The sequence below is a fragment of the Ipomoea triloba genome, chromosome 8, assembly GCF_003576645.1.
Source record: "Ipomoea triloba cultivar NCNSP0323 chromosome 8, ASM357664v1".
In the NCBI taxonomy this organism is placed as follows: Eukaryota; Viridiplantae; Streptophyta; class Magnoliopsida; order Solanales; family Convolvulaceae; genus Ipomoea; species Ipomoea triloba.
Genome location: NC_044923.1, coordinates 17,809,941 through 17,821,692, shown reverse-complemented (window position 1 = coordinate 17,821,692; position 11,752 = coordinate 17,809,941). Strand labels below are relative to the sequence as shown.

Here is an 11,752-nt window from a genome sequence, read left to right as displayed (position 1 = left end):
CTACACTAGCCATTCGAGCTTCGGCCATGTTCTAGAAATCAAGATGAGTAAGATCAAAATCAGAACGAATCTAGAGGAACATGATACTATTGTTCTAGATTTCTTCGTGTCTTAAAGTATGTCGTGATGATTCATTCGGTCATGCACATTGGACATGAAAGTTAGACCAAGAATTCTTAAATATGCAAGGGATTGGAAACTTGGGGATATACTTTAATTGATCAAGAAGAAGATGCTGTTACTCGTTACCAATATCTATTATAAAATTGACGAACTACAAAGGCAAATCGATAGATTAAAATGGGATTTGAAAAGAAAAATCAATCTCAAAAAAGAAAAGAAAAGCATCTTCATACATCAAGAAAAATATACGCTTAACTGGTTAAATTAGAATCATAACAAAAAAGAAGATGGAATAAGAGATTACAATACTGGTTGTATAATGATATTAGCGAAAATATGAATTTTTCCTGAAGAATTTTTGGGAAAATGGTCCAGCTAAAAAGTTAGAGTATGCTAATAACATAAGTTCTAGAACAACCTCCATAATATCTAAGAATGTCCAATTCCTATTAGAGAAAATTGGAACTCAAAGATGAATTTTTGCAACATTATGAAGGAAGAAATAATATTATTCATAGAAATAAATTTTGGTTAGCCCAACTTCCCAAGGTGCTTACCAAGTATGTTCCAATGAACTAATCTTCCGATATGAATGAATAGCACCTGTGTTGATAATATCAAACACAATTATGTATATTATATTAGCATTGATTTGACCACGATGTGTCCTACATAAACTCTAACTATAGGAAACAAACATGTACTATACTCAATTTAATACTTGTTTGTACCGAATCAATCCAATTAAGAGGCAAAGTGCTGGTCATATTAATTTTGGAATGAGAGTATATGACCACTCATGCCAACCAAGCTAATTGAATATTAGTATTGATCAAAACACTACCATATAAAATTTTAAAATCTTTATTCTCTTTTAATCTATAGACTTGTACACCAACAACTTTGTGCATTGTCCCCCAACCCAAATGTGATATGGTCATATCATCAAGATTCAAGATAAGTATCATTTGATATTTGATACATACCTGACTTACAAGTTACAACAATGATGAACATTTGCCCAGATGAAGTATCCTAAAGCAAGCCAGCAGCAAAATGGTCACAGAGCATTTAAGAAGTTTGCCAGTTTCTTTGACACAGATTGGTGAGATTCATCAAACAATTCTTCATCCCTCTCATCAAGATCATCCTCGTACTCATAAACCAAGCACATCCCATACTTCTTCAGTTCCAGCCCTCTGAAACGTGGCGGCTCTCGCATTGCCACCTGCAACTTGTCCCCCTCTTGCAACATGAACACAACGTTGTTAGTTTCATGAAATCTACACAAGTAGAGCTGGTCGTCATTGGTGTCAGGAACCCCCGATAAGTTCAGAGTGGTAGTGAGGATGGCTTGGCCCTGTCTGATTATCTTTGCTTGGACGTCCATAATCACGGAGACTTTATCTCTGAAGCTATCCTGTACTTCTTGGTCGAGGGAGACAACAACACCAATGAGCACCCCCTTGAGGTTTCGGTTTTTTCGTGGGGAAAAACTAGGCAGTTCTTGAACAAGCCATTCTGGAATCTCACTCCCCGGAACGCCTAAATAGCGCATATGTCTTAGTGTGTCCTGCACCCAAACACAAGCCTATTAGTAAGGCTGCAAGAGATGATAATAACAGGAGCCAGATTATGGCCTTGTTTGATAACATAGTTAGCTTATCAGCAAATTTCGACTTATTTGACCACTATTAGCCGTTTGACTTGGGTAAACAACCAATATAAGTGTTTGATTAATTAGTTTTTTGTAACAGCTTATTGCTCCAGCTGTAAGCTAATAACAGCTTTTTAAGAAAGCCATTTTGCATGTAATCAGCTATCAGCTAATAACAGCTTTTTGAGAAAGCCATTTTGCATGTAATCAGCTATCAGCTAATAACAACTAATTTACCAAACATTTTTCTACAATCAGTTAATGCTATCAACTAGTCAAACCCACTAACCCAATCAGCTACCAGCTATTTACCAAACATCCCCAATGACAATCGTAGCACATGTAGGTTGATCATTTTTTTAAAAGATTATAAAACAATCATGTTCTGATAGATGGGATGATTGCAGTATGAAAATTATAGTCTAACCTCAGGATGGACAAATTAAACAATTATAGTATAAAAAACAAAGGACATGGCTCAAGTACTGTCCCAAAGAATTGCATCGCAGAGAGGGAGAGAGGGGTAGCATACCTTAGAAATTCTTCGTTTCAGGGATGGTAAACATGCATTGCAACCAACTGTGTACAACCATCTCAATGATTTCAAGCTTTCTAGACCAGGAATATCTGTTATCTTTTTGCAATTAGAAAGTCGAAGTTCTCGCAAACTCCCCAGATTTGATAGATCAGATATCTGTTCCAGTGAAGAACAGTTTGCAACATTCAAGTCTGTCAAACTTGAAGGGAGTGGCGGGAGAGACTTGAGCTCTTTGCAATCAGGTAAAATCAATTTCTTGAGAACAGTGAGCCCCTTCATGCTACAAGAGAGGCTCCAAAAATTGTTGTGGCCAAGGTTAAGAGTATCCAATGAGGACATTTTCTCAAAGTGATCAAAAATTTTACCAGAAATTTTCCATGCACTAGCATCCAGATCTTCCAATGATGAGAGATTTGAAAATGATTCTGGAAGAGTGATCTCTCTCTTGTCATTGGCCTGAGAGGGCTGAGGATTCTTCTGCATTTTCAAAATTTTTAAGCTTGAAAGCATCCCAATTTCATTGGGCAATTCAGTGACTGCAGTGTTTACCATATAGAAGTAACACAAATTTTTCAGATTCCCAATTGAAGATGGCAACCTCTGGAGGTTTGAACAGTTATTCAGATTTAGTGCCCAAAGCCTTTCCAAAGAGCCTATAGATTCTGGCAACTCCTCTATGGAGGTGTAATCCAGGGCCAAACTGGTTAGACTCAAAAGATTCCCTATTGAGTCTGGTAATGATTTGATAGAAGTACAATTCCTCATCTCTAGCTTTTCAAGGTTCTTCAAAGATCCCAATTCATCAGGTACTTCACAGATTGAAGTTTCATTAATACAGAGCCAAATTAGAGATGATAATCTGCCTATAGAATTTGGCAATTCGGTCAGATTCTTACAACAGCTGACCCTAAGGTGCTTCAAATGATTTAAGGAGCCTACAGATTCTGGCAATCCATTGATTGAGGTTCCATCAAGGTACAGTTCAAGTAAAGATTTCAGATCGCCAACAGTGTTGGGAATGGAAGACAATGATCCGCAATATCTCAAACTTAGTGTCTCTAGGTTTGTCAGCATTCTGACAGATTCAGGCATTTCCCGTAAAGCTGATCTGTTTAAGGAAAGCTGTCTAAGAGAATTCAGGCTCCCTATGGATTCAGGCAGCACCCTCAATCGGCTGCAGTTATCTAAGTTGAAAATTTCCAACATTTTTAAGCGAAAAACAGACTTGGGAAGTGTCACTATCAATGTCCCATTTACAAGTAACTCTTTCAAGGATTTCAGCCCACTCAAGTCCTCCGGTAATTCACTTAGACTGGAACAATCAGAGAAGATAAGTTTTTCAAGATGTTTCAAGCCAGAGACATCATTTGGAAACAACATAAGATTCTCGCAGCCATGAAGGTTCAGGTAGACCAATGTGCTCAAGTTTCCAATTGAGGGATGAATCTTAACCAGTTTTTTGCAATTCTCAAGATTCAGTTTCTCCAAGGGAATGCCAGTTAAGTCAGGGAGTTCCTCAAGAAAGTAACAATTACTGAGGTTCAAAACATGTAGCTTCTCGGCCATCTACATAAAATTTCACTAATGAGTTAACAATCGAATTGGTAGATATAGTACTTCAAATAAAGACTTCACAAATTTTCATCAATAGAAGGCATTAGATGGTAAAAGTGGTGAGAAAACATATGAATCAGCACTGACAGTGCTTAAGAATTAGTAATCTATTTGGTTTCCAGAGCACAACTAAAACCAAGTTCTAGAGTTAATGCCATTTGAGCAGAAACACATAAGAATAAACCAAAACTGATGCTTATAGAAAACTACAATTAGCCACGGTTCAATACTGAAAGTTGATCAAACTCTATTACTGATATGAGAAGAGACAAGTAAGTAGACTTTGATTTCTAAAGGGTAGATTAAATTGCAACACTACTGAGTGCAGTAGTGCACTAATAAAACTATGAGTACCAATTCTACACCAAAGTCTTTTTGCGGGGTAATTAAGGACACTGGCCACTTAGGAAAACTTAATATGCAAGGGTCTTGTACAGATGGTCCAAAATCAAATTGGAGATTTCCTGTAAAACTGAGAAAAGTTTGATCAATATTCATACTCACCTTATACCGGAAGCTATCCAATCGCTTATTGTTCCATACATGTGTAATATCACTATCAGACAGATCAAGAACAGCAATACCACGATGCCAAAACTCAGAAGGAATACATTTTAAAGGGCAACCTTTCCACTGCAGCCACTTCATTTCAGCAGGAAAAAACTTGAAATCACCAAGCAATTCAGCATAATTGATCCGAAGAAGTCTTAGATTGGTCATAGCTTTAAAAGCTCTGGTGTTGAGTATTCCATCTTCTTCCCCAGCAGCATGGCCAAAATGCCTGTTATATGATTGCTTCAAGTGTGCAATTGCAGATGCCGATCTATACCTTTTCTGCAAGTTGACCTGTAGTACTTTCTGAGAAGCTAGATCATCCTTCTTTTCAAAGTCAATGGTGATGCCCTCAATCATTTTTGTGCCCTAGATTTGGTGAAGAAAAGTAAGCAAATAATGGAAGTAAATATGAAAGCCTAAAATCGAGGCTCAGCACAATTGAAAAGAGGTTATTAAATACTTCATAGGACAAAATGCATGATTAAAATATTTCATTTGTAAGTAGATATTTGCCAACATTATCCTCCTCCAGCTAAAATTTGAAGGAGTATAGTTGACAAGATTTTCATAGCAACATAACCTGAAAATACTATACAGAGTAATAAATTTGAATTTACTGCAACACTCTTGAGTCTGTCAACAAGTAGACTCCACTGTACCTTTAGATTCTTCAATATATTCGTGATTTCATGATAATCCCAGAGCCTACTGTGCTCACTTGGATCTCTGTAGCTTTCGCGGTGAACAATTTGTCTCCCCATATCTCTGAGTTGATCATGCATCCATAAAGCATTTCCATTAATGATCTTAACAAGAGATTTAGCCGTGAGATCTGTTATTGCTGTTTCAGCACTGAAGCCGCAACCATTAAATATGTCAATTGCATCTTCCCTCTTAAAGTTCTTGTCAACAAAGAGACAAGACAAGTCAAGAAATATGCGCTTTTCCTGTTCATCCAGAGCATTGAAACTTATTTCCAGCACATCTTGAACCTCCCCGGGGCGAATTTGCTCTAGCTTTTGCAATGCATCCTCCCAATCCCTTAACCTTTTCTTATAGAACAGAAAAGAGCCAAAGACTTCCAAACCAAGAGGAAGACCATTGGTGAGTGAAACAATTTTCTCAGAAATATCCTTAAAATTTTTACTAGGCTCCTCTCTTCCAAAAGCATGGTAACTAAAGAGTTGTAGTGATTCCGGGAATGAAAGCTCCTTAACCTCAACAGTTTCATCAACATTTCCAATCAAAACCTGCATATCTCTAGTGGTGATGATGATTCTGCTCCCTTCATAAAACCAGTCTTTCCTAACAGCAAGCACTTGAAGTTGCTTTATGTTATCCACATCATCTAAGAACACAACAACTGGCGCACTCTCAATAGACTGCTTGATCTTACGAATACCTACCGCAATGTCAGGTATGGTCGACAAAACGTCCGAATTAAGATCTCCGACGAATTTGCTTTTAAGATCTCCGATCAATTTGCTTTGGAGAGTTATCAAACCATCAGACTCGCGAGAAATTTCTCTAACATTTGAAACAAAGCTGCGCTTCTTGAAATGGAAGACGAGCTTATTAAACAAAGCTTTGGCGAGAGTGGTCTTCCCGATCCCTCCCATTCCATATAACCCTAGCACTCGAACTCCATTGCCTTTAACATCCAACTTCCTCAGCAGCTCATCCACACGAGAATTCAGTCCAACTTGATATTTTGCTACGCCTAAAGGTGTATTGTTTAGCTTACTCAAAACCTTCTTCACCAGAGACTGGATTAGTGTAGGCTCATCCCTGCAATGAGAATATGATCACCATTTTGGTTCAAAAACTGAAATAAATTTAAATGCCATTGTTGAATTGAATGTGTTCTTGGGATGTCTGGTAAATGGTTACTTCATCAAATTTTAGTAAAAAATCATATTAAAACATATACACATTATTTATTAATTAAAAAGTATTATTAAACTAAACTATATTTATTGAAACTACATATACACGTATATATGCATGTGTTTGTATTTAACAAGCAAAAGAAAAAAAAAATAGTCATGATAAATTCGGTAAAAAGTATAAATATACAACACAAAGAGCATCAATGAAAAACAAAAAATTAATGCCACTTATTTCACTAACAAATTTTTAATTTCAATTAATGATTAATGTTAAAATAAAAGTAAAAAGGAAAAAATGTGAAGGTTTGAATTGGAAAGAAAGTGTAAAAGAATAACACAAAGAACAAACATTTGATACAACTTATACTACCAAAACAATTTTCATTTCATATTCGCTCTTATTAGATTTTATTACTAGTTGTAAATGTACACTATGTGTGTGATTGAACAATGACCAATGAACAACAAATAATTAAAATTAAATAATCAAAATAAATAAAGGAAGACATCAATCTTATACATAAATATTAAAAGATAAAATTTTATTCTTGATGATAAGAAATATTATTATTTAGCATAATTTTTTTTAAAGAAATGCATTGAACTTAGTATAGATGTATTATGTTTCAAAAATATTAGATTTACTTTTTAGCAAATGTAATTAATTTTTCTTATAATTTTTTATATTATAATTATATTTTAATATTGATACAATGATACCATAATAATGAAATGAAAATGCTTTGTTGACAATTAATCAATGATATATATTGATGGGGTCCTAGGGTATGGTTCAAAGAATAATTAAAGTAAGAGGTAGGCTCGACTGTTCCATTAACAATAGGGGTCATGTCTAATATTTTAATTTGAACCTTCATTATTTTTGTTTCGAGATACAATCTAAATATAATAGAGTAAAACAAGAAATACAAAGATAATAATAGAAAGACAAGAATATAAGGGAAGAGATGTTTTTAACATTTAGATTTTGCTATAATGATACAAAGATATATCATTTTATAAAGGTAGAAAACATAATTCAAAAAGACCTATGAAATATAAAGATATAAGTCTAGAACATCTAGAAAATCTCTATAACTAAGGTAATTGAGTCTAAATTCATTTAAACTTCAAGTTATTATATTCTATGACAAAAGTAAAAAAGTAATAAAAAATTCTGTCTAAATATAATGCATAAAAAATGCAACAAAGTAAAAAAAAAAAAAACATTTCAAAATTTAATTTAAAAGTGACATTTTCATGCATATTTAAATACAAATTTATTCACCCAAATTTCGATGTCAATTATTTCTAAAATTTTATTTTCACTTACAATTAAGACAAATATATAGATTCTAAAAAAATATTTATCAAGTATAAAAATATTGAATTATATATAAAATATTAAAAAAAAACTGGGCCCCCAAAAAACGGGGGCCCTGTGCGATCGTACTAGCCAGACATGGCTTGACCAATGGGAATCCGATTAGGAAAGTAGAGGTGAGGTTTTTTTTTCTGGAAATAGAGCTAAGGGCGCGTTTGGTAGTGTAGTATGGAATAGAATCCAAGAAAACGAACGGCGGGAAGGAGCAGTAAGCCTGGGCTGTGGGGTGTCAACTGGCAACCCTAACACCAAATCTCAGCCTACCGACAAGTGACGGACCCTGTGGGGGCCGAGCGAACTACTCCTGGGTTTGTAGTTATGGAATTTTTTCACTCCTCGCTAGCTCACCTTGGCTGCCCATCAGTGACCGGAGGGTTGCAGTTTAGTTTGGCCAACTATGGCGAATCACTCGGGTGAGTAGAAGGCTATTCATCGAAGGGGCAGACTGCTCAGGCGAGCCCTACAGTGAAGTGACAGGATGGGGTTGTTATCACGATTTTTAGGCGGTTGACGAGGACCTTAAACGCTCTCTGTGATGTGGCGCACGGGAAAATGTTTGGCGGGAGGACACGACACCTGGTAGGGCACGCGTATGGCGGAAAAAGACGAAGCATTGTGGTCTGCGCACCTGTCCACAACATGCTACCCAAGAGTAGTATAAAAGGCGAGGTGTCTCACTCAGATCATCATCATAAACTCTTCTTCTCTCTTACTAATGACACAATACGTCAGTTTTCTTTGTAGTCCGCTTGATAGCAGTGGTAGTCCACATCCTATCGTTGGGTTTATCTTCTTTGTTTATTTAGTACACTTATTGTACCCCGTTTGTATAATTTTAAGGGTTTTGTGACATATCAATTCAATGTACTTTTCATATCCATTATTCTATATTAACCTAGTTTTATTGTGGGCCTGGTCCATTAAAAATCATCATATATATTTGATATTTCACATCAAATAAGATACAAATGATTTTTTTTTTTAAAAAAAAAACTCTTTTAACAAAAAAATAATAATTATTTATAGAAACTACATATCATGTGTTTGTATTTCACATATAGTGATGGTGGAATTGATTAAAAAAAATATTGAGGGTAAACTTGGTAAAAAATTATAAATGTGCAACACAAAGAACATCAAAGATAAGTATTTAATGTCATTTATGCTATTGTTGTTGCAGCTGCATAAGGGCATTTTAGTTATTCTGTCACTTCTTACCTTTCAATTCTTTGTACTCCCATTACTGTATACCAAACACTGTAATTTCAATTCCTACTTTATGCCAACATTATTTTTTCCTATCGAATTACAATTCTTCTCTTCCTAACTCCCTCCTCTCAACCAAACACCCTGTTAATATGACTTATACTACCAACATAATTTTCTTTTCAATTAAGGACTAAAATTATTTGTTCTTATTAAATTTTAAAGATTAGAGATATTTATGTATTAGATATTATCCTTAATTTATATCTATATAATAATTAAAAAACATAAAATCTAAAACCTGGGTACGGAGTATTATTTATCTTCATTTACACCATATTGTTAGTGCACAAGTTTCTCTTTGAGTTATCATCATTAGTTTCACCATAATAACAACACAAATAGTTAAAATTAAATTATTATAAAATTCATATTCAAAAATAAATAAAACAAAAATTTCGTATTGTCACAATTCGCATGTAAATTACTTCTTATATTAGTTAAAAAACTTTATTGCTAATTTATTTGAACTCTCCACCTCGCTTAAGGATGAAAGTGAACAGTTCCTCACACTAATAAAATTAGTTATTAAATATTTTATTATAAATGAATAAATGATTAATACTATCCGCTAGTTAAAATAGTTACTAAGTCACCCTCAAAAAAAATAGTTACTAAGTAATAAAATATTGAGATACTTAAATATTATATTTCATTGGTTGAATTTCCAATCCTAAGGGTCCCTGACGCGAAATAATATTTGAGATTATAAGAGGATGTAAATTATGATAACGAACACAGAAACTAAACATTTACGTATTGAGTATAAAGAGTTATCACTTTGAGAGAGGTTGTTCCTCCTACTTAAATATTATATTGACGGGACGGCTGCAGGCTTTCTTGAACATGCTTAAATATTATATTTACCCAAACCTCAATATTGAATATTCCACCAACTAACATTATTTTTTCCGAATCCAAATTTTAATAAATTTAAAAAACATTAAAATTAGGAAAAATAAATAAACCAGCAAATAAACAAAGAAGTTTATCAAAGGTTAAAAAGGTAAATACCAGACTCTGGAATCCCAACCGGATTTATTACCGGCTTTGGTCATGGCTTCCCTCCACCGGAGAATCTTACCGGCGTCCACCGTCATCTGGTGGTTCCGGAAATCCCGCTCAAACGCGCCGCCCTGTCTCCGTACATCGGAGGGATCGACTTCGTAGAACACCGGAAGCATGAGGCGCTTGCATTCCAAAATCGTCGCGAGCTCTTCCAGGCACCATTTCGAAGAGGCGTAGTTCTCCGATATGACGGCGATCGAAGCCGCCGAGTCTTGGATGGCGGCGATTAGGCCCGGCGCGATCTCCTCGCCGCGCGGCAGCTCCTCGTCGTCGCGGAAGGTCCGGACGCCGTTCCGAACTAGGTCGTTGTAGAGGCGGTCGGTGAAGCCGTGGCGCGTGTCCTCGCCTCTGAAGCTGAGGAACACGTCCCACTGGTACCGGTACGACGGCGTAGCGTCTGACGCTAGGGACCACTCGTCGCCGTCTCCGGCCGCCATGTGTCCTCGCCGGCGTCTTTAAAATTTTGTTGATAGAGATCGTGAATGGATGGGATGGCCAACGTTGTTATTACGTTAATAAGCTTTAGCTAGCTTGTTATAATGTTGACATTGGCATTTGGCAAAATGATTTATAGAGAAATAGTATTTTAATTGCTTGATTATATATATATATAGCAGCCATTTTTGTTTTTGTTTTTCAATTGTTTAAAACTCAAGAACTAGTGTGGTGGGTTTTGTTTCCCGTGTGAATGTGCATGCAAGGAGTAAATAAATAAAAATAGTAAATAACACAAGAATTATAGTGGTTCGAAGGTTATGTAATTCTAGTTTCTACTCACTCTACCCCATCTCCAAGAGGAATTCACTATATCAATCATTCCGGTACAAGATACAATGAATTAGTGATCTAGTGTATAGATCACGAAGTCAGCACTAATCACGTCCACTTAAAGATTACTTGCCTTGATCACAAAGATAACACTAATGGCCTGTTTGGTTGAGTGTAGTTTGGGATGAATTGCATTTCATTGAATTGCAATTCAGTAAATTCCCAAACTACACTGTTTGGTTGGAGGGAATTGCAATTCTGCAGAACTGCAATTCCCTCTAAATGATGAATTGCAATTCGGTGGAGAGGAGGGGCAATTACGTTGGTGTAAAGACAATTTTGCCCCTCCTCCCATACCATTTGTCTTTTTTTTTTTTAATTTTAAAAATTTATTATTATTATTATTATTCTTTTTTAAAGAATTATTATTATTATACTTATTATTATTATTATTATTATTATTATTTTTGAAGGGAGAACTATTATTATTATACTTATTATTATTATTGAAGGAATTATTATTAATATTAGTATAATAATTATTATTATTATTGAAAGAATTATTATTATTACTACTACTACAACATATACTACAATATAAGAGCATTTTAGTCATTTTGTCGCTTCTTACCTTTCAATTCCCTGTACTCCTATTCCTGCATACCAAACACTGTAATTTCAATTCCTACTTTATTCATTGAATTGCAATTCCACCGAATTACAATTTTTTTCCCCCCTAATTCTCTCCTCCCAACCAAACGCCCTGTAATCTTCAAACCTCAGTGCTTTGATCACAAAGCCCACACTAAGAACATGATTTCACAACTCCGTGCTAATATTCTCTATCTACCACAGTAGAGATACCACTTGTTTGAAAAATAATATTTTCT

At 35.2% G+C, this 11,752-nt stretch overlaps 1 protein-coding gene across 2 annotated transcripts; it reads right to left on the bottom strand.

Moving 5' to 3' along the window:
• Positions 1–427: 427 nt before the first annotated feature.
• Positions 428–10,577, bottom strand: LOC116026685 (disease resistance protein TAO1-like). 2 transcript variants are annotated; one of them, XR_004099877.1, is made up of 6 exons: positions 10,041–10,577; positions 5,147–6,275; positions 4,437–4,853; positions 2,313–3,884; positions 1,110–1,696; positions 428–726 (listed from the first exon to the last, which is right to left on the bottom strand). XR_004099877.1 is itself a non-coding variant. In XM_031268040.1 (5 exons), exons 1-5 carry the CDS (start codon positions 10,529–10,531, stop codon positions 1,184–1,186), a joined length of 4,122 nt encoding a protein of 1,373 aa, XP_031123900.1. In that variant the 5' UTR covers positions 10,532–10,577; the 3' UTR covers positions 937–1,183. The 2 variants fall into 2 exon arrangements, 1 of the variants encoding a protein (XP_031123900.1); XM_031268040.1 differs by lacking the exon at positions 428–726 and having other exon boundaries at positions 937–1,696.
• Between the last annotated feature and the right edge of the window lie 1,175 nt (positions 10,578–11,752).